This window comes from Belonocnema kinseyi, chromosome 7 (genome assembly GCF_010883055.1).
Source record: "Belonocnema kinseyi isolate 2016_QV_RU_SX_M_011 chromosome 7, B_treatae_v1, whole genome shotgun sequence".
Classification (NCBI taxonomy): Eukaryota; Metazoa; Arthropoda; class Insecta; order Hymenoptera; family Cynipidae; genus Belonocnema; species Belonocnema kinseyi.
Window position 1 is genome coordinate 90,360,302 of NC_046663.1, and position 24,331 is coordinate 90,384,632.

Below are 24,331 nucleotides of genomic sequence, written 5' to 3' on the forward strand. Positions count from 1 at the left end.
GCTCAGGACGCCCTGTTGAGGTCACAACTCCAGGTACGATCGAAAAAATCCATCAAATAGTGCTGGAAGACCGCAGATTAAAAGTGCGTGAGATAGCTGATATACATGCAAAAATAACAAAATGGCGGCGAAAAAACAAAACAAAAACTAAAAAAGTGGATTTATTTTCCCCGTTTTTGCAACAATAATAGTTAAAATTATTTTTGTGTAATAATCCTAATTCAGCCGGTTGCTAGAGTCATACTGAATATAAAACTGTTTAATTTGTTTGTTTCGGACCGCCTATTCTCGAGATTTTTACAACAGCGCGGACCTACCTACTTTTTGTGAAGTTGACTTAGACTTATGTTTTTATGTATAAAAAGTGCATACAAAAATTAAAAGTTTGTTTTAAATTAATTTCAAGAGTGTGTTTATTAAACCTAACAAATCGTACATTGATATCATTATAAATAATCTCAGTAAAAAATCAGAAAAATAGCTTTTTTTATGTGTTTCAAAGTAGAATACTGCCTTAAAATCCCTTGAAATCATTTAAATCCTGTAAAATCTTTTAAAATATCCTAAAACCTTATATGTCCTATAAAATCATTCCATATTGTCCGAAATTCTAAAAATATTTCAAACACTTTGAAATCCCTTCAAATTAATGAAATTAATTAATAATCTTTGAGATCTTTTAAAATTCAGAAATAGGTATAGACATCAATTGAATAGTGATTAACTCATGAATTATTTTAGTAAAAAAAAGGTAACTAATGTGATCTTTTCATTTAATAAAGTAATTTAAAATCTATTTAAGAAAAAAATGACTAATAGGGACTATGTTACAGCTCTGATTATTTTTTAGTTACTTCTTACAAAAATTCCCTCATTTTACCTATTTTCTCAAAATGCCTGACTCTTGGAAGCGTTCATCTTATCACAAATTATGTTGACACAATAAAATAATAATGTTTAAAAATCTGTAAAATAGGGTACAATAAGGCATATATGGAACGGCCTGCAGATGATATATTTGATTATAAGTTAAAATTACGCACCTTTTTAATGGTGTCTACGTTGTGATTCGTAGGTAGCATTGCACCACGTGAAAAAATCTCCCATAGAACAGTACCTAGAGCCCAGACATCTGCTTCCATACTCCGTTTCGCTAAATCTGGATTCGCGTAACATTCCAACGGCAACCAATGAACGCTGAAAATATAAATTAAAGTATTTATATTTAATCTTTTAGATGTAATAATTGTTTGATGAAATATTTATCTTGAGACTATTTTCTTACTCATTTGGGATGTATTTAACAAGTCCTGGATCTGCGAGTTTAATTATAAAACTTTTGTCTGTGTGTTCCTGTACAAGAAGCTTTCGACATCTGAGATTGCCATGGACAATACCCTTTTCCGCCTAAATTGTACAATCATTTATAAATTTCACAGTTAAATTATATATTTTCAATTAGAAATTGTAATTATTATTATATTATATATTATAATTATATTATTATTGTCTAAAGAAATTTGGTTTCAAAATTCCCGAATCGGCATTAATGTTTTTCCTGGGTTTCCTTTATGATAGAAATTTCGAAATTTCGTACCTTATTTATAGTAAAAATAAAAGTACTGAAAGACACTAGAATCGTTTACAAAATGCATATTCTTTTATCAGTATCGGTATGATTGATACCAACAGGATCGATTTAGGATAAGTTTCAATAAATACCTTGAAATTAAAAGTCAAAACAGCACGTGTATCAGAAAAATGATACACTGATTACGTCTGAACTAAAATTTAAACAAGATGCGAAAACGTTAGAAAGCATTAAAACGAGCCCAAGAAATTTGGTTTATTTACATTTTTCGCAGTACAGTGCATATCGAAAAAAAATTATACACTTTAACTAAATTTTTTCAAATATCTTAAATACTATAAAATTAAATCGAAAACTGTGATTTAAACTTCTGAGGAATTACAGCCATAAATTGTAACTGAAATTTTTTTCGATTTGGAATTTCAACATAATAGTTTCAAAAAACATATATTTTATATCTAGTAGAAATTTGGATTGATATTTCTTAATCTATTAAAAAAATTTATTTTTCTTTTTTTGCAAGTTTTCAAAATGTTTAAAAGCTTATGGCTTTTTAAAGTTTTGTCGAATTTAAAAATGTCATTAGGATAATTTGCAAGCCGTTTTGACGCGTACCAGAAAATTTGGAAAAAATTTCTGCAACTCATAAAAAAATTGTAATCAAATTTTGAAAGAGCTCAAACTTTTTGAATTTTTGTCTAATCGAAAAATTTAACTGACATAGTTTTTAAATATATTTGATATCTAGTGAAGAATTTAAATGAAATTTCCTAATCTTTTAGAAAAATATTTTTTTTTCTATTTTTCTGAACATTTTCAAAATTTTCAAAAGTGTATAACTTTTCTAATTTTCATTGAAATTGAACATTTTATTTGGATAATTTTCAAGTCTTCTACCAATCTAGAGGTCGAAAATGTTGATGAATACAATACACTTTCATTAATAAGAATGTAAAAGGTTAATTTTACTATTGAATTTTATTGCTGTTTCATTAATTATTTACTTCATTTCGTTACTGTTCTTAAACTTGTGTAAAAAATGCTTAATATGAAATTTTTGTTTTTCAAATTAATCATCATCTAAAACGAATTGTACAAGTATAAGAAAATTAAAAAAATATGAATCGAAAAAACTTCCGTCTCACATGATTTGATTATAACTAACCTACAAAATTTAAAGGAAAAAATCGTAAAATTTGAAGAAAAAATTCGAATTAATATTTGTTCTGAGCAAATTAACATTTTGATGTTCGTAAAAAAATGAAAATAATTTATTGGAAAAATTAATTTTTTCGATCTTTTTTATTTTTGAGTTTTTAACCCTAAAAAAAAAATTTTAAAGCTGGGTGGCCACTAGAGCGGGCATTGCCCGGGAGTTTTCGAGAACGGGAAAAATTGAGAAATTCTTTTTACAAGACGATTCGAAAAATAAAGGATATAGAGATTTCAAAATAGTTTAACTTCTAGTTTGAAAAGTGCTTAGTTTTAAGCAAAATTTAAAATCGTTCAATTTGTAATATTTTTAACTTAAAATTGTATCAAAATAATACTATTTTTATGTTAGAAAGTTATTGATTCCTTCTCCAATTTGGAGAACTAAAAAATGGTGGCTTGGATTAATATGATTTAATAAGAAATCTTTCAACTGTCCAATTCATAAAAGTTTAAAATGTCAAACAGTGCAGTTTAACGGTATTTAATGCAAAAAATTTCATAATTTTTTAGAGTAATTCCGTAAAAATCATCAATTTCTTCTATTGTTAGTAATTTTGATATAAAATCTAGTATCCTATCTCTTGGGTGTTAAAAAAAAACACTCAAATAATTTTTAAAAAATTGAAAAAACTTCATAAATATTCAAAATTGAAGTCCTTTTTTTAAACTTTCATAACCTTGCTGATTTCAACAATATTAAGACGTATTTATTCAATTATTCTTAATAAGACGCAGTTTCAAAGATATTACAAATAAAACAATTAGGTGTTTTTTAATTTCTCAAAATCAAATTTTTAAACTCAAAAAGAGAAAAATTCGAATGATTTTAAAAGATATTTAGGTTCAAAAATTTAGAGACGCTTAAAAGAATAAAATGAAATTTTTCAAAATTAAACAAAAAATGTAAAACAAAATATAAATTTCGGAGCATTTCGAAAAAAATCGAAGTTTTTAAAGAAATTTTTGAAGTCTTCAACCAAATAAAAAGCTTTTCACAAGATTCCTGGGAAATTTTTAAAGAAAAATTAATCATTTAAAATCTACTAAGATATAAAAAAATAAATATTGACGTCTTATCATTTTAAACTAACCAGATGGAAAACAGCATTGGCAAGACTACTGGCAGCTTCTACCAAATCCACAGTTTTAACGGTTTGAGCCTCGCGTCGCAAATACGCATCCAGAGGTCCCAAATTGACAAATTCTTGTATCATTCCCTGCATCGGTTCGAAGGTCACTCCAAAGGCCCTAATAACAAATAATTTTAAAAAAATTATAATTGTGATACACTTTATTATTATAAATAGCGCCGAATAATTCTTTTTTATTAGCAAATTCCGCGGGGTTGATCAGACTTGAAATCTGGTGAACAAGCCCGTGTGAAATCTTACTACAATCTTTTCAAATCTTTGAAATTTCTGTGAGATCATTGAAGTCTTTGTTAAATCATTGAAATATTTTTTAAATCGTACGTACACTCAAAAGTCGAGTGATCAAGCCCTCGACAAATTCTGTTCTCACCTGACGAATTCTTTAGACTTCAACTGACCCCAATGTGTCGACAATTTGGTAAACTCTTTAGAGAGATCTTCTTGTTTAAGTAGCTTTATAGCCACTTCAACCTTCTTCCCTTTTTCAATTCGCCACAAGGCTCTATAAACCGTAGTCGGCGGCGAATATCCTGCGAGTATCTCATCATCGGAAACTTCTCTACTCTTGGGGAAAGGTTGAGCCTTATACACATTTATTTCCGAATGCAGAATCACTGCAGGTCTTCTGTTCAACAAGTCTGAGATTAATTCATGGTCGGCGATCACGTCCGACTCTACATTTTCTTTAGCGCAAAGCAATAACTGCGATTTATCTGCAAAAATTAGATCGAAAATAATAGAGGTATTAAAAGAAATGTAGAAGTTAAGTTCAATTGCTAATATTGGTTTAACTGACCACTTTCGGAAGCAGGCAAACATTCTCCTAAATACAATTGGCCGTCCGGATCTTGATGAGATTTTATCAAGTGAGCCATAGACGTAAACCTATTAATTGTTTCTGACAATATGAAGTCAGTGGGGCCCATCTGGTCTATTCTGTGAGTTCTGGGCTTTCCATCTGGTCCACAAACGTCGAGGTAAATAACGTTATATTTTGTCTCGCTTTCTCGCAAAATATAAGTACCGGGACGGTTCGCTCGTTTTGCTTTTAACTTTGCGTATGAGAACTCTCCCCTAAAAATTAAAATATTTAAAGCATTCAGATATTCAGGGTGGCCGCTTTAATCGCATAAAAAAATTCCCGGTTCGCAAACATTTATCACGGTCAATGAAATTTAAAAATTCGAACTCTAATGCTAAAAAATTTTCCATTTGAAGTAATAAAAACTAAGCTGCAAATCGTTTTAATCAATTTTCAGTCAGAAATATTAAAAATCGAACGATTAAATTTTTGTTATAAACTGAACACTTGTTAAATTAAAAGTTAAATTATTTTCATTTTAAATAGTTTGACAATCCTTAAAAAGCTTTAAAATTTTATTTCAAAATCTTGAACATCTACATGTTGTTTTTAATTTATTCAAATTTAAAAGTATTATTGACATTTTTTTAGAACGTCTAAGCATCTTTCAAAATGATTCGAGTTCTTCCTACAAATTTGCTTAGATCTTGCACAATAAAAAATATTTCCTTAAGATCTTCCAGATTCATTTTTGACAATTTTCGAAATCTTTTCATATATTCTTTTAAAATTAATTTTACAAAATAAAAAGTAATTTTCGATTTTCTTAGGAATCTGAAAGATATTTTTTTATTCTTTTGAAGCCCTTCATTATTCTTAAGAAGCTGCTAATTTTTTTGTTCGAAATCTGCACAAATCTTTTTTTGGTTTTAAATTAGGCGGTGGCCTATTTGCACCAAAATTTCGGTACGAATAGTCGGATTTTGTCGGTATACGTAGGCACTTCGTCTAATTATTTGAAATTATTTCAAATTTTTAATTTATTTGAAATCTTTTCACGTCATCTAAATATGTGTTCAACTGACTCGGATTTTATTCTAGGAATTCTAGGAGTACAATATTTATTCTACATCAAAATTCCACTGTTTTACCGCTAAAGTAAATTTATTCAAACATACAAATTAAAATTGTAAAGTTCAAAGTTAATTTTGAAAATCTGATTTATGAATTACTGATTTTACATTATCAATAAAATATTTCTAAATGCTAAGGAATTGTTATTTTTCTGCATTAAAATATTTCAAATTTTCAATTTTTAAAATAAAAAAGTATTTAAAAATTAATAAAAGCCTTTAATTGTGAATATATTATTTCTGAATTGAAAATAGTTGATAAAGTTTAAATCGGTAGTTTACATTTGTTTAAGACTGAGACTTTCCAATTGAAACAATTCAATTTTTAACGTTAAAATCTGTACATTCTTGAATTTTGAACTGATTCTGAATCGTCTTTTAAAATCAATTATTATTATTTACTTTTCAATCCGTAATGTATAGTTCAATTTTGAAAATTATTATAATTTATATTTACATTTGATCAACATAACAGTTTTTTATTCGAAATTGTCGATTTCAAAAGCAACTAATTTTTAATTTTTTAAGAATTTTTTGTTCTAAAATTTGTAAAATTGAAATGCTAGGAAATTCGTTCCATTTATTCCGAAATTCAAAAAGCCTTTATTCTCAAATATTGCAAACATTTTTAAATCCTTTCAAACTAATGAAATCAATCAAAAATTCCTAGGAATCGTTTAGAATTCCCTAAAATATTTCAAATTAAAAGCTCTTAAAAATGCCATGTAAGTTTTAAAAATACCCTACAATTTTTAATATCCCTTCAAATTATTGAAGTCTATTCAAAATTAATCGGAATGTTTAAAAGTACCCTGAAATATTTCAAAAGAATTCAAGAGAATTCCGAACCCCCTCCCCCCCTTACTGTACGTAATTTTTATTTTCCAGAACTGTTTTGTTTTAATTTTCAAATTTGTTAATTTATTTTAAACAAAACAATATCTTTTCTGATATAAAAGATTACTTTATAACAAAATACTCGAATTTGGAACTAAATAATTATTTTTTTAACATAATAGTTGCACTTTAAACCTAAAAAGATAAATTCCGAACAATACGTGTCATGTTTTATATTTCAATCAGAAAAGATGAAATTTATATTCAAAAAAACCTAATTTTTAAACCAAAAAGACGAATTTTCGAACTAAGAAAATTATTATTATTATCATTATTATTTTACTAAAAAAGATCAATCTATAAAAAATGGAAAGTAACATTTCCAGTTAAAAAATTAATTTGAAACTAAAAAAAGGTTTTTCGACTAAGCAGTTAAATTTTCAACTGAGGACATAAGCATTATTTTTAACAAATTTTACATTATTTTTTATCAAAATAGTTCAAATTTCAACCAAAGAGATAAATTTTTAACTGAAAATATAAATCTTCAAGAAAAAAATGATTTCTTAGCAAAGTGATTCAACCTGATCTTTCTAACAAAATAGTTGAATACTCAAGTAAGGGAGAAAAAATTTTTAACAAAAAGTTGCATTATCATAAAAAAGAAGAGATTTCTACTAAAACAGATGAACTTTTAAGTGAAAAAGATAAATTTTCAAAAAAGAGTTGAATTTTCTGTTAAAAAAGATTTCAGTTGACTTTTCACGATAAAAATCTGAATTTTTAAATAAGAAAGATATTTGAATTCTCCACCAAATTAGTTACATTTTTATCTAAGAAAGATGAAATTTGTACTTAAACAGATGAATTTTTAATAAAAAAATCATTTCTTTTATATTAAAAAAAAAACTTGAATTTTCATCCAAAAAATATTTGCATTCTCTTTTCAACACGAAAATATAAAATTTAAAGGAAAAATAAGTTTTTTACGAAATAGTTGAATTTTCTACAAAAAAAAGTTCCATTTTTATCCAAGAAAGGTTTAGTTTCTGCTAAAGCAGGTAAATTTTAAAGCAAAAAAGACAAACTTAAAAAAAATAGACTGGATTTTCAACCGCACATTTGCGTTTTTATTCAAGATAGTTGGGATTTCTTCTAAAACACATTTTAACCAAAAAGTATGACTTTTTAACAAGATTCTTAAATTTTTAAACCAAACAGTTGCATTTTTGTTCAAGAAAAATAAAAATTCTACCGAAACAGATGAATTTTGAAATAAAAAAAAAATGAATAAAAATTTAAAAAAAGTATTTGATTTTCACCCAAAAAGATTGAAATTGATATTTCAAAGCGAAAATAGGAAATTTAAACAAAAAGTAAATTTTCTAAGAAATAGTTCAATTTAAAAAAAAACAGTTGCATTTTTTACAAGAAAGAAGCACAATATTTATACTGAAAAATATGAACTTTTAATACAAAAAGACAAATTTTCAGAAAAATTAGTATTATTCCAAAAAAGATTTCAGTTGACTAATCAGCAACAAAATATGAATTTTGAACAAAAGTTTAATGTTCTACAAAAAGAGTTTAATTTTTAATCCAAAAAGATTAATTTTTAATAAAACAGTTGAATTTGCAACCAAATAGGATGTCTTTTTAAAAAAATTGTTAAATTTTCAACCAAATAATACAGTTCATAACTAAAAGGATAATCTCCAGGAGAAAGTTTTTGCGATTTTGCAAAAATTACGTATATTAATGAAGCCCCTTCAGCCGTTACGTAAGTTAAGTAAGGTCCCACAGTGACCAGATCTATTGCAAATAGGGAACTTTAGGAACATTAAGGGGTTAAACCACTGTAAAATTTTCAAAAAAATGAATTTTTTTTGCTTAAGGCCATGTGATGAGTGGGTCACGTGACCAGATTCCTTTTTTAATTTTCCAGCTTATATTCACACGAAACGCCATACCGAGTTGAAAATTTGGGATTCTAAACAACAAGAAGCACTAAAAATGACAGCTCTGGTCCTAAATTTGTATAATTATGAAAAGTTTTTTGTTGTAAATAATTTTTTTTTCTTTTTTATAATTATTAAAGTTTAGGACCAGATCCACCCTTCTTAGTGCTTCTTATTTATTATCCCAAATGGCCTTAAAAGGTGCTTTAGGGTCTTAAAAATAATATACAAAATGATGGAGGGCGGAAAAATGCCTACATGACAAACTTTTCAATTCTGCTGCAACGCCTTTTAGGTATTTATAATATGATTATACAGTACTTAAAACTTTAAACGCGTTTTTCTCGAAACCTCTTTTTTTGAACTGGCCGGAAACATAACTCGAACAAATCCTCACCGATCGATCCGAAATTTTAAAAATATTTTCGAAAAAACTTATACATTCGGATTTAGTTAGTGGCATCGTTCGTAGTGCCTCTTGCGGAAAGGCGTTGAAATACAAGCTTTACAAGTGGTATTATTTCTAATTAAAAACGTTAAAAATTGTAAACATTTAAATTAAGTTTAAAAAAGTTAGACAATCTTATTAGAAACGTTTGGAAATGGTATAATTTCTAATTTAAAACTTACAAAATGAGACAATTTTATTTCAAAATAAGAATCACGAATTTCAATGATTTAAGACGATAAAAAATTTCGAAAATTTGACAAGTTTAAAACGTTAAAAATGAAATATTTTCCAAATACAATTTCTAAAATTCGATTATTATAATTCAAAGGAATGGAAACTGTATTCTTTCTAATTAAAAGCGTTCCAAATTAAAAAATTTCAAATTCAAATTTTTTTTAAATAGACAATTTTATTAGAAAGTAGTTGAAATTGCATCATTTAATTCTAGTTTAAACCGTTTAAAATTGAACCATCTTATTTTGAATTAAAGAATATCGAATGTTAATAGTTTAATATTAAAACTTCGAAAATAGAACAGGTTAAAAACGTTCATATTTTCAGATAAGAATATTGAAAATTCGCAACAACTTTCTTTTGAAGATTATTCTTTTGGTTATAAATTTTATTATTTGGTTGAAAATTTCATAATTTTCATTAAAATACATCAATTTTATTTATAAATTGTTTACAATTATTTTTTTGATGTTAAAAAGTTAACTGGAATCTTCTTTGGATTAAAATTTAACTATTTTTTAAACATTTTTTGTTTTTGTTTCATTCATCTGTTTTCGGAGAAATTTTATCTTTCTTGAATAAAAATACAATTTTTCGGTTGAAAGCTCAACTCTTTTTTTGAAAGCTTGTCTTTTTATTTTAAAATTCACCTGCTTTAGTAAAAATTACATCTTTCTTCGATAAAAATGCAAATGTTTGGTTGAAAATTCAACAAGTTTGTTAAAAAGTCATAAATTTTGGTTGAGAATTCTACTGTTTTAATATAATATTTGGGTGCTGAAAAAAGAACTGAAATATTTTTTGGATGAAAATTCAACTATCTTTTTAAAATTCGTTTTTCTTTTTTAAAAATCCTTCTGTTTGAAGAAAAATATCATCTTTTTGGATACAAATACAACTGTTTGGTTGGAAATTAAATTTTTTTGTTAAAAAGTCATACTTTTTGGTTGAGAATTCTACTATTTTCTTGAAAATTTCACTATTTTGTCGAAAATTTATATTTTGGTGTTAAAAAATGAACTAAAACATTTTCTGGATGAAAGTTCCAGTTATAAAAAGGTGACACTTTTATTACAAATTCATCTGTTTTAGTACAAAATTTAATATTTTTTGGAAAGAAATTCAACTATTTGGTAGAGAATTCAACTATTGTGTTAAAAAGTCATACTTTTTAGGCTAAATATTCGTCCTTTTGGATTGAAAATTTAACTTTTTTCGTTGTGAATTATTTCTTGTAAAAAAATTCATATTTATTTAATATTAAATAAAAAATAAATATTAAATTTTTTATTTAATATTTATTTTATTTAATATATAATATTAAACATATTAAAAATTCATATTCATATAAACTCGACTGAAATCTTTTTCAGTAGAAAATTCAACTGTTTTTTGAAAATTTATCTTTTTGATTTAAAACTTTATCTATTATATAAGAAATTTAATTTTTTTTAAATGAAAATGCAACTTTTTGGTTAAAAATCATTCTTCTTTGCTTAAGTATTTAACTAATTTGTTTGAAAGATTTGGTTGAATCACTTTGTTAATAAATCGCCTTTTTATTAAAGATTTATATTTTAAGTTGAAAATTTATCTCTTTGGTTGAAAGTTTAATTATTTTGTTGATAATTAATCTTTTGTAATTTAAAGTTCAACTACTTAGGTACAAGTTATACTACATTGTTAACAATTTATTTTCTTGATTGAAGGCTTATGTCTGGTTGGAAATTTAACTGTTTAGTGGAAAATACTTTTTTTGGTTTGAAATTAATTTCTTAACAGAAAATTTAACTCTTCCATTTTTTTAAGATTAATATTTTGCAGTTAAAAATTCGCCTTTTTTGTGAAAATAATTATTTAATTTTTAATTTCATTTTTGTCGGGTAAAAATGCATAAGTTTCGTGGAAAATTATTTTTTTACTGAGAAGTCATATTTTTTATTTGAAAATTTAATTTTTGTAAAGAAAATATGTCTTTTGGCTTGAAGGTTCAATAATATAGATTAAAATTTTATTTGCTTTTTTAATGACTAATCATTATTTGTTAGAAATTCGTCTTTTTGGCTTTAAAATTCTTTTTGTAATTACAATACTTTTTCGATGGGAATGTGTCTTTTTAGGTTGAATCTTCAGCTATTATGTTAACAATTTAATTATTTTGTTAAAAATCCATCTTTTAAATTAGAAAAGACATTTTTTGTTTTAAATAAATTTTAAAATTTTTAATTCTAAGCTTTTATATGAAATACTGTTTTATTCCGTTTATAAAAAATGCTATATTAAAAATATAACAAGATTAAAATCCAAGTTTTCCGGGAGTGGGGTCTCCTTATATTCATCTTCCGGATTCCCCTAAATAAAATTAAGCTGTTGTCGCTTTTGGTTCTACTTCAGCCCATGGGGTTTATTATACTCAAAGCAGAAGATTACAAAAAATATTTGATAAAAATGAAAATTGTTGGTCTCTTCAGGTTGTTAATTCAAGTTCATTTATAGATTTACTTCTTTTTTAAACTTATACTTTGATGTTAAAAAGTCAAACTGAATTTATTTTGTATCAAAATTGAACTATTTTCTTTTTAATATGTCTGTTTATTTATTATTTAATTATTTTTTGTCTTTTTTGGTAGAAATGTAATCTTGATTGAAAATTAATTTCCTTAGTTCAAAATTAACTTGTTCCGAGAAAAATGTAACTAGTTTATACAAAATTCGTTGCTTTTTGATTGAAACTTAATCATCTGAAATAAAAATTCAATTTTGTAGTTAAAAATTGACTTGGTTGCAAATTTAAATATTTTTAATTAAAAAGTCTTCTTTTTTTGAAAAATTTATTTTTAAACTTAAAACTTAACTATACTATTTATGTTTGCACTTGGTGGAAGCTTATTCTTCTTGGTAGAAACTTCACGTAAATATTTATATACAACTATTTGATGAAAAATTAAACTATTTTCTGGAACTGAAAATTTACATTTTTGTTGAAAATTCTTATTTCCGAGTAAAAAATGGAAATATTTTGTATAAACCCCGTCATTAGTCCTAAAAGTATTTATAAAAAGATTTCCAAAATTGTAAAGAAAAAATAATCTGGAAGATTTTCGGGCATTTTTTAGCATTTTGCAGGATTGATTCAGGATTAAAGATTTTTGAAGTTTGAAGAAAATAAAAAAATTTTCTGAAGATTTCTGGGGAAATTTTCAATTATATTTTTGTTTTAAAACTTATTTTTTACAAAATACTTAAAAATAGTTTACAATAAAAACAAATTTTTAAATATAAATAACAATTAAACAATTATTAATTTTGGACCATTTAAAATAAAAAGAATTTAACTTCTAGTTTCGAAAGTCTTAATTAAAAAAATGTAATCTATCAAGTTTTAATGCTTTTGACTGAAATTGCTTAAAATTACATAATTAAAAAAAATCAATTAGTTGATTCATTGTTCAAATTAGAGCATTGAAAATTATAGCGTGGATTATTTTAAACCTTCGATCTGTACAATTTATGAAAGTTAGATTTTTTTATTTTGTAGTATACCGATGTATTTATTAAAAGTTTCAGAGAAAACTCGAATGATATAAAAAATTGTTTAGAAGTTTCAAAAGAATTAAAAAAATTATAAAAAATATAAAATGATTCCATAACATTTTAAACAAAATTTAGGTTGTTGAAGATTTTGAAATCATATTAAGGCTGAAAAAGAAAAAATAATTTTACTAAAATTCATATAAGAAAACATGTATCTTTGATAATAATTATTATCAAAGATATATTATTTTTCGTAAGACTTGGAACAATTGAAAAGTTAAAGGAAATACAACTTTAACTCAGCCTAGTTGTACAATATTTTGAAATTCAAATTCATAAGGTTAATATACTTTAAGACGAAAACGTCAAAAAAGTGAATAATATGTAAGATATTTCAAATTAAAAGCATTGATAGTAAAATAATTTGAAATTTATAGAAGATGTTCCCAGTCAAATGATTGCAGATTGATACATCAAAAATTGCAGTCAGCTCGTACTTTTAAAATGTTAAAAATGGTAAAATTTGCGAAGTTTGCAATTTTTAGTTTAAAGGTCTTCAAAACAGAATATATTTGAATGTAAATAAAACTTTTTGGTTGATAAATCTTTTTTTCTTAATTCAACTATCTGGATTGAAAATTAATTTTTTTACAAAATTACATGATTGAAAATTCAATTTCCTTCTAAAAAATTAACCTTTTTGATTTGAAGATTAAACTATTTGATTAAAAAATGCAACTGTTATGGATTGACGTTTCTTTTTTTTTTTTTTAATTCGAACATTTTGTCAAAAGTTTATCTTTTAGGTTGATAATTTAAGTATGTGGTAACAAATTTAACTAATTGTTTGTAAATGCAGCTGCTTGATTGATAATATTTTTTTACAATTCAACAACTTAGTTAAAAATTTGGTTATTTTGTTAAAATTTTCAATTTTTTGTTCAAAAGTAATCTGGTTTATTCAAAAATTGAATTATTCTGTTAAAAGTTGATTCACTTTGTTAAAAATTTGTTTTTATTTGGTTAAAGATTCATTTCTATTTCGGATTCAGGATTTATAATTTTTAGGTGAAAATTCATAAATCTGGTAGAAAATTAATTTTTTCCAGATAAAAATTGAACTACTTTGTTGAAAATTCATGTATTTTTCTTATATTTAAACTTATTTTTAAAGAAAATTAATGTTCTTGGTTAAGATATCAATGTTTTTGTTAAAAATAAAAATTTTTTATAAATGTTGAACTCTTTTCTTGAAAATTCATCATTTGAGTAGAAAATTCATTTCTCTGGCTGATAATTTAACTACTTTTTTTTTAAATTAGTTTTTCTTTTTTTTCGGATCAATTTTCGGCACCAACAATTCTAGATAATATCCATTTTGGTTATAGATTGATCTCTTTGGTTAAAAAATGTATCTATTTGTTATAAATTGTCTTATTTTTGGTAGAAAATAATATTTTACCTGAAAGTTTAAGTACTCTATTTTTAGTTGAAAATTTATATTTTTTAGTTGAAAATTCAAGTAATTGGTTGAGAAATAGTTTCTTTTTGAAAAAAAAATTCTTCCTAGTTGAAACATAAATATTTTGGTTAAAGATTCAACTGTTTAGTTACATTTTCAACTGCTTGATTGAAAACTGATCTGTACTGTTGAAAATTCATCATTTTAGTTGAAAATTCGTCTCTTTGGTTAAAAATTGAACTATCTTACGAAAAATTCTGTTTTTTTAAAGTTGAGGAATAATTTTATTCATTGAAGATGTAAACTGTAGATGAAACTTTTTGATAAATAATAATTGATTTGAAAAATTAACTATTTAATTGAAAATGTATCTTTGTTAATTGCAAATTCAATGATGTTCCAAATTTAATTATTTTTGTTGAAAATTTGATTATTTGATATTCGATTAAAAATTCATCTTCATTGCTTTAAAATTGATGTATTTTGTTAAAAATTCTTTTTTTATAAGAAAACTAATCTTCTTGCTTCAAATATTTTCAGAAATAATTATATGAATCTACCAATTACAAAATTTGTACAAATTGCATTGAAAATTAAATAGGAAAGGAGAAGGAATACAACCAAAAATGAAACGAAATTTCAATAAATTAGTTCAATTTCTTACCAAAGAGATGAATATTTGACCCAAAAAATGAATTTTTAATAAAGTAATTTAACTTTCAACCAAATATTTCAATTTTTCACCAAAAAAGGTGACTCCTTAATCAAAGTGTTGCGTTTTCAAAAATTAAATTATTAACAAAATAGTAGAATTCTTAACTAAACAAGATGAATTTTGAATAAAAAATATTATGACAGACCTTTCAACCAAAACGAAATTATCTTTTGACTAAGAAAAGTTAAATTTTCTTATGGAGTTCTATTGATTCAGTTTCAATTCAAGCAAAAAAATAATTGTTATAAATAATAATAATAATAATAACTTGTCCAAAAGTGGACCAAAAGTGGAAAATATTATAATTTTTCATCCAAAAAAAGTTCATATGTTATATTTATACTTTACTAGATTGGACTTAATCTAATTTTGTATACTCAAATGATTTTCTAAGGCACACTGACATGTTTCAAATACGAATAGATAAAGATTGGAAGACAGACAACTGACCGTGTGAGGCTTGCCTCGGTAATTTAGTATAATCAATAAATACATAAAACAGGCAAAATTTGGAAGTCCTCAACAACAGCTCCGATTTTGGTAATATTTTTTAATTTTGTTTTTTTATATTATTTAAAATCAGAAACATTTTGGAGGGGGCAACCAATTATTTATATTGTTTAAACAATATTTATGATATTTATTTGAAAAATTAATTTTTGTCCACATTTTGTTCTGAAAATCTCTTTATATAATAATTTCAGAATTACAAAGTTGTTAAAATAAATCGTATATCAATAATTATATATTTACATCGTAAAAATTTGCTGCGTGGGTCAAGAAATATGTACGTGTTTGACACACTATTGCGTTATATTTTGTTAAAAATTCATCTTTTGAGGTATAAAATTAATAATTAAAATTAAAAATGTATTGTTTGGTGCATTGCTTTTGTTGAAAATTGATATCCTTACTAGACAATTTTAATTTTTTTCAGTCCTTGAATTTTATTTGATTTTTTATTTTTTAAATAAAAATCAAACTATTTCACGTAAAGATTCATCACTTTAGTTTAAAATTCATCTATTTGATTAACACTTTTACTATTTTTTTAAACATTCGGTTTTGCTTGCAAAAAAATTAATTTTTTTCATTGAAAATTATAGTATTTCATTTTTTGGTAACATTTATTTTTCTAAAAAAATAATGCAACTATTTGGTCGAAAATTTACCTATTATAGTTGAAAATCCAATAAACTGTTTAAAAATTCATATATATTTTTTGTAATTCGTCTTTTTCTCACAAAAATTAATCTTCTCGGATGAAAATTCATGTTTTTTGTTAAAAATTAAATTATTTAGTACAAAATTATTCTGTTTTGAGAATAAGAAAGTTTTTTAAACATTTATTTTGATTTTTTTTTAATTTCAAAAAATTGTTATTCACATTTATATTTTCCATCTGTTTTTTGGACGGGCCATTCTCAATACTTTTGAATCCCCTATAATATTTTTTCGCAAGGGTTATAGTTATTACTAAAGCTCTGAAATAGTTAATTATAAATCATTTTGATCTCTTCGAGATTTATTATGAAAAGAGACCATGGGAAAGTAATTTTTGAAATCGATAGTTTCATAGTTGTTTGTGGATATTTAGGGAAAAGAAGGTAATAAGTTGTTAGACAGTAACATTTTTATATTTTTTGTATATGTGAGTAAAGCACTAAATTATTTACATTTAATAAAATATTTTTTTAAAAACTGATAAATAAGTCTTCTTAAAATTTTATTTATTTAAATTTCATTATATTTTCAGTAATATCTGATATAGAATATTAAATTTCTCACAATTAATTGTTTTAATACTAAATAAATAAATAAATACATTTTTAATTGTGTTATGTATATTAATTTTATGTCACTGCACTATTATGTAAAAAAATGATAAGTAATTATTCGAAAAATTTTTACTGTATTTTGATTTAATTTTTAGCTATTTATGACTGCAATATGAATAAAATATATAAATATCTGTTTTTTTAAAGATTTTGATGAATATCGTATAAAAAATTTTTTTTACACTTAAATATAATTACAATTGTTTAAACAATAGAAATGCTTCTTTGCGCCCTCCAAAAGGTTTCTGATTTGAAATAATATAAAAAAACAAATAAAAAAAAAAAAGTTATCAAAATCGGAGCTGTTCTTGAGGATTTTCAACCAAAATGCTTCGTTGACGCTACTAATTGGTTGATCGTTACTCACCCCACAGGACCATGACATTTCATTTTAAACAGAGTTGCCAAACTCGGAGTTGTAACTTCCCGGCACAGGTTAAACGTCCAGGTAACAGTAAGTCTGTAATATCCATCGAGAGCAGAAACAAACGAGAGCAGCAGCACACTTGAATTAAATTTTAGGTACAACGGTATTCCGATTCTTCTAGATATTTCTACTGTAAAATTGGAGCTAGAAGAAGAAAAACCATTAATTAAATTGAGAATTATAAATTTAATACTGAATAGTGCAATAAGTTTCTCGCTTTCATTTATTTACCTTATAGAAACGGTGCAAAGATCCTCTATAGTACAAAGCGTGATCCACTTGTCGTCCACATCAAGATAATCTATTTTATCTGCATTCACCCTCAACAAAACCCTCGTTAAAGAATTGTCACCACCCTTTTGAAAAAGAGCTTTGTGTTCTTCGCAGGGATAATTTGGCGCCATTTCTCCAAACTGTTTTAAGTACTCTCCTTTCACAAAGGAAGCATCGTGCCCTGATAATTGAGCCAGAGCATTGTAAATCGGTTTCTTGATAAAAATTGAATGCCTCTTAATGCATTCCTTTGGAATATATTTTTTATAGTCGGATTGTACGGCTTCTCGACTTACATTTTTCTCGAGCATCACTCTGTCAAAACGAAATAAATTTTAGATTTTTACAAATATATTTAACCCTTAAACTGCATTGTGGGTATCCGATATCCCAAGAAATTTTCAAACTTATAAACCATACTTATTCGAAAAAATTGAGTAAGTGTCGCCCTCTAGCTTTAGTTGGAGACACTAACTGTAAGTAAAGTCGTTTAGCATACTGTGTAAAGCGTCAATCTACTAGCAGCAGCTCCTGAAACTGGCGGTAAAAAATCGTGGGGTATCGAAGACCCAGTGTGTACTTAGTGAGTGAATAATTAATTTTGGAGCAAATTTTTGTTGTTGAAATTTTATTAATTTTTGTTAACTTTCTAACGTAAGTATATCATATGAAGTGAAATAATACTTTTTTAAAATTATTTCATAGTTTTTTCTTTGTATATGGCTTATAAATTACGGCAGCGCGTCATGCGTTATGAAAGTAATTTGTATGAAAGTACACTATTTTTTTTACCTTCTTTTCCATAATTTTGATAACAAACTCAAAATAAATAAATAGCTATAAAATCAACTCTACATTATAAAAGATACCTTAAACTATATCGGATAATTTTATTGTAACAAAATATTCAATAGGGGTTAAACAATAAATTATTAAATATGCTGGGGTGATAAACACCCACGATGCACTTTACCGCGATTTTTACCATGTATGCACTTGGAGGGTTATGAGAATTTTTCAAAAAAATGTGTTCTAGAGTGCAATAAGCAATGAATGCTAATTTGTACCTGTACATGTCACAGACACCGAGACCAATGAGTTTTGATTTATGCTGCTCGTACACGATTTCTGGTACAGAATTTTCTAATACGTCGAGTCTCACTTGCTGAAAAAAATAGTTGTAGGCATTGACATCTATTCGTTTTAATCTATCCAAAGTAGATGGTTTAAATCTGAGACGAAACTCAAATTTGTCATCTTTTCCGTCAAGTTTGTAGTCCGGTGGATACCAATACTTCTTTTTTATGTGGCGGAGAGCAAATAAGTTTCTAGCTACTGGGCCAATTCCAATTTGTTTGCATATCTGAGCAAAAAGAAACATGTACCTTAATACTTTCGGAAAATAATAATTTAAGGGAGTAAACTATATATTTGGGTAAAGTTTTTTTTTTTTAGATTGAAAAGGCTACTATTATATTTTTGGTACGGGATTCATCTCGTTTGGTTAAACATTATATTATTTTGTTGAAAATGCAACTATTATTGCAAAACAAGTAATCTTTGTATCGAAAATTCAACTACTTCATTAAAAATTCCGTTTTTTCGTTGGTTGGTTCATCTCTTTGGATGCAAATGTAACTATTTTCATGAAAAATTAATTTCATGTTCGGGCGAGACTACATTTTTTTTAACGGACAATTAAACTATTCTACTTTTGGTTAAAAATTTATGTTGAAAAGTAAAGTCGTTTCTGTGTAAAGCGTCAATCTAATAGCAGCAGCTCCTGAAACTGGCGGTAAAAAATCGTGGGGTATCTAAGACCCAGTGTGCACTTAGTGAGTGAAAAATTAATTTTGGAGCAAATTTTTGTTGTTGAAATTTTATTAATTTATATAACTTTTGGTTAAAAATTTATGTTGAAAACTCATTTATTTTGTTGAAAATTCGCCTTTCTTGTTAGAAATTTATTTTTCTTTGTTGGACATTCATACTTTTTAATTAAAAATTATATTTTTTGGTTGGAATATCAACTGTTACATGCTTCGTTAAAGGCCCATTTTTTTTCGTTGAAAAGCCAATTATTTGACTTAAAGTTGAACTACTTTGTGAAAAAAATCATTATTTTCTTTTATTAAGGAGTCATAATTATAGTTGGAAATTCAACTATTTGCTTTTAAATAAACTTTTACGTTAAAAATGTTACTGTTTTGTACAAAATTCATCTCCTCGACTTGAAAATTCAACAATTTTGTAGAAAATCAAAATATGATTAAAAAATAAACTATTTAGTAGAAAATTCAATTTTTTCTAGATAATTCGTCTTTTCGGTTGAAAACTACAACTTTGTTAAAAAATAATTTTTTATATGAATGAATTAAGAACATAGTTTTCAATTTATCCGATTCTTTTAAAGTATTTGTTTAATCGCTTTAAACTGTAGAACACTATAATGATATGTAGATTAATATATTATAAGTGATAGATTATTATAATTAATAACTAAACATTTAAATAGGAAAATAGTAATTTAAGAGAGATTGGTTCAATTTATATTACAAATAACAGATTACAAGATGAAACTTCGAATGCATTATTGTATTGGTAGTTAGAACAATATTTTTGATAAAATAAAATTGGGAAAAATATGTCGTTCATTTAAACATTGAAATGAGCCATAACGTAAACGCCGGAAAAATATAAAGAGATAGAGAAATATCTGAATGTAAATCGATAAAAATACTTGTAAAGTACAAACAAGTATAATTATCTCTTATACATAATAGTTTATTAGTAGTCTAGAGATCTTCCAACAGCAAATTCAGAATAAAACATGAAGAAACAAATGAAAAAAGTAAAAACAAAAAAGACACGCCATTTCTTTAATTCGCGGTGAAATTACAACAAATAAACATATTCATATTTACTTTGATGCAAAGACCCTCGGCAGAAGAATCCAAGGCGTATGGAACATTTAGAACTTTTGATTCAGTCGACAGGTGAACGAAGGCAAGTTTATCCTCTTCCATCATTGAATAATAAAAAATCGCTCCGTAATTATGTTTTAAAAAACGAAACAGAAGGCTTATTTACACCTCTGTTTACACTTTGCGTCCATCACTTTTAAGGTTAAATTTTTACACAAACTCCTGTTAAATTCACAAACTTCAGTCCAGAAAGATATTAATGTACGATGAAATAGTCTAAATTGTATCAACTAAATATTTACTGTGTTTATTATAACTTTTATGGCACGCATTTTGACATTTAGGCGCTTTACGTTTCGACCGAAAATGCCCAAAATGTCTGGGAAACCAAGAAGAACCATCTCACGCACATGCGTAATGTAAATATTGTTAAGTGATTCAAATATATTTTAATAAAATGTTAACTTGTTCTATTTTTCGTGGGTTAATTCTAAACTACAATTTCTAAAAGGAGAAATATGAACACTTTGGCGAGAAATAAATTTCATGACAAATTTAAGAACAGTTTTCGTAAAATATGACGGGGCGCCCTATTTCGACAGCACTGTCCTATGACGTCACCAGGACGTGTGGGAAGATGTTGCGCTCGATCGTATCTAACCGTAAGTTTTTATTCAAATTCGGGCCTTTTTCACATCTTTGAGTCTCAGCTTGACTAATTTTCATAAATTTAACAAGTTCTTTTCACTTGGAAAAATAATTCATCTTGAATCACCTTCAAATTTAGAACCAAAATCCAAAGTTAATGTCCATTGCTCCAAAATCAAAACATACGTTTGTAACTATTTCATTTGAGACGCACTATTATTTGGCTTATATAAGGGCTATAAATTATATTAATTGTTTTATTCATATATCCTAGCCTTTGATATAACTATAACAACTTAGAAATAGTAAAGAAAACTCACATAACCTGTAAGCTCTGATGTATAGAGTTTCAAGATTTTCATTCTGGCACTTGCCAAAATATTTGGGATAGAAAAGGTTCATTTCTGGTACCAGGCAAAAAGAATCTGATAGCACTTGCATTCATAATAAGTACATAGCTTTCTTTTTTGGCAATATATTGATTGCTGGCACGAACGCTCCAAAAAGTCAAAAACAAAGAAGAAAAATATTTAGAAGAGGTTCATTTCTTGTATCAGAAAAAAAGTATTTAGTAGGTTTCATAATAATAATAAGTACAATGCATTTTTTTGTTGATTTATTGATTATTGACACGAATGCTGTACAAAAAATGTAAATATCATTATGAGGTATTTTAATTTACAATGTCTAAAAAAAATGGTTTGTTTTCCCCTCAGCAAGTGCAACAACAAACACATATTCATCTTTTCCGTATTTTTGGTCTAAAAAATATGTCTAAAGTTAGTCTAATGAATGGTCTATTTGTGTAGCATACAAAAAAGTGACTTTAATATATAAGGATTAAATTAGAAGACTATAAAATGTATGATTCTAACCTCAAAGTTTCTTCTTTAACGGTTCAGGCCACGAAAATATTAAATTAATGTCACTTTTTTGTATTCTTTACAAATAGACCATTGCAGAAATTAACTTGATACATATTTTTATTCTGAAATTAACTATAATAAAATACGATGGTCTTTCTGTCCACTTTGAAGATTCTTTAGTTTAAATTTGAATAAGGGTTGTCGTTATGTTAGACACATTATTACAATTATTTTTCGATGTGAACAAAATTCAAGCAAGAATTACAAGATTTGCAACTGATCTTGATGGCATTTTTTAATTGAATGCAAATTTAAGATTTTCTGAAATTTCAACAATTTTCAAAAACTACCAAAAACCAGCTTTTAACAGTTCGGCAAATTTAATCGCAGTTTTTAGTATGTATTAAATATGTTTTCTGTGAATATATATTCCATATCATATTTAATATATACTTATCAAAATTTAAAAAATTTAAAGTTGATACTGATTTACAAATATAAAAGAAGCAAAAAAAAAAATTTTCAAACCTATCTTACTAAGTAGAACTAATAATTTGCAACTAATATTTAAAACTCTTAATACTGAAAAATTTGATGTAATGAATTTTTAAATAGTTTAATATTTTTAATATTAGAAAAAAATTTCAATTCAATTTATATTTATGGAATTTCAAATGATGTCTACATACATATAGTAATGGATTTTTATGATTTCCAAAAATTTCAAAAGTTTTACCGAATTTTTAAAGAACTTTAGGGAACAAATTAAATTTTATTTCAAGGGTTTCCTACGGATCTCAATAATTTCAAGGGCTTTGAAGAACACACCAAAATTTTTAAGAATTAAAATATTTCGAAGAATTGAAGAGATTTCGGTTCAAAAAATTCAAAACTTCGTATATTTAAAATTTTGATTTGATGTATTTTAAATGCTTTATGTTTTTAATATTGGACATTTTTTAGATAAATTTAATAAATAATTTTAATTTAATTTATATCCAAAGAATCTCATATGTTTTCTACTTATTTAAATCGATTTTTACGATTTCACGGGATTTTACCCAATTGCTAGAAAACTTTATATATCGGAATAAATTACAATTTATTTTAGTGGATTTTTCGGATTTCAACAGTTTCAAGGGATATGCTGAAGAAATGCGGCAAATTTCAAAGGATGTTAACTTATGTTGAAAATTCCAAAGAATTTCAAGAGATTTTTTTTTAATTTGCAGCACTCTTATTATTTAAAATTTTGTTAATGTTAATTTTCAAATATTTTGTTTTTAATAACAGGGTGTTCCTTGATACCTTGAAGACCTGGAAATCTCTTTGATTTTTTAAGCCTTGAAAACTTGGAAATCTCCTTGAATTTTTCATTTGAACCTTTAATTTGAGTTTTTTGCTTTTAAAACATTTATTTTATTGAAATGTGAAAATTTATTTAAATCTTTTAGTCTGTTATGAAAAAAGCATCTCATTTAGAAGCAATCTTGCTATTGAAAAGTTTTTTATTGATCGATATATAATTTATCTTTTGTTCATTACAGAATAAATAAAGAGATTTCAGGGTACTTTTTGCAGACTGTCCTATTTATTTTACAGATTTCAATGAACATACTTTGATATTGTGAATAATCTCTTAAGTTTTTAATTTCTTCTTTAAAGTATACATTTCTTTGTGATATTCAACTTACAAATTATAAAAATTATTAGTTGAAAACTTTGATTTTAATTCAGTTTCAGTATTAGAATGAACCATGGCTATATAATGGACTTTTCGAGGAGTTGTTGCTCGGTTTTTAAGTATACACCAGATTTCAAATGGTCGCAAATAAATTCTAAAAATTTCAAAATGTTTCAAAGCATTAATAATATTTGAAAGGATTTTGACCATTTTAAAGATTTAAAATGTTTAATGATTCTAAGTGCAGAAAAAAGATTTTAGAACAGTTTCAAAAATATTTCAAAGAATTCATAAGGATTTAAAAAGATTTCAAGAAGTTCAAAGATTTCAGAGAGGGCACATCACACTAAATTTGAAACAATTTCAAAATTTTTCAGTTTTGAAAATATCCCAAAACATTTCAATGATTTCAAACGAACACAAAAGATTTCACAAATAAAGATTAAAAAAAGATTTTAAATATTTTGACGATTTCAAATTAATACAAAATACGAGGGTAGTTCAATAAGTCCTTAGAATGACCAACAGATGGCGCGCGAATCGCTCCAAATCATTTGTTTTCAGTCAGCACCACTCCCGACTAGATAT

The 24,331-nt window shown here is 25.5% G+C and overlaps 2 protein-coding genes across 3 annotated transcripts in view; one reads left to right on the top strand and one right to left on the bottom strand.

The window, feature by feature from the left end:
• Window positions 1-21,159, bottom strand: part of LOC117175880 (tyrosine-protein kinase hopscotch) — a 44,474-nt gene extending 23,315 nt beyond the window's left edge. Inside the window, exons 1-9 of one of the 2 annotated variants that reach the window (XM_033365703.1) lie at window positions 20,546-21,159; window positions 18,689-18,984; window positions 17,580-17,936; window positions 17,289-17,492; window positions 4,754-5,031; window positions 4,328-4,670; window positions 3,898-4,054; window positions 1,286-1,407; window positions 1,044-1,197 (exon numbers count right to left, since the gene is read on the bottom strand). In XM_033365703.1, the coding sequence (XP_033221594.1) occupies window positions 1,044-1,197; window positions 1,286-1,407; window positions 3,898-4,054; window positions 4,328-4,670; window positions 4,754-5,031; window positions 17,289-17,492; window positions 17,580-17,936; window positions 18,689-18,984; window positions 20,546-20,650 (2,016 nt within the window). In that variant the 5' untranslated portion in view covers window positions 20,651-21,159. The remainder of the gene's footprint in view (window positions 1-1,043; window positions 1,198-1,285; window positions 1,408-3,897; window positions 4,055-4,327; window positions 4,671-4,753; window positions 5,032-17,288; window positions 17,493-17,579; window positions 17,937-18,688; window positions 18,985-20,545) is intronic. The other variant, XM_033365704.1, reaches the window with a different exon arrangement.
• LOC117175881 (NADH-quinone oxidoreductase subunit B 2-like) overlaps window positions 21,108-24,331 on the top strand; it is an 11,582-nt gene continuing 8,358 nt past the window's right edge. Inside the window, exon 1 of the mRNA XM_033365705.1 lies at window positions 21,108-21,207. Within this exon, the coding sequence (XP_033221596.1) occupies window positions 21,123-21,207 (85 nt within the window). The 5' untranslated portion in view covers window positions 21,108-21,122. The remainder of the gene's footprint in view (window positions 21,208-24,331) is intronic.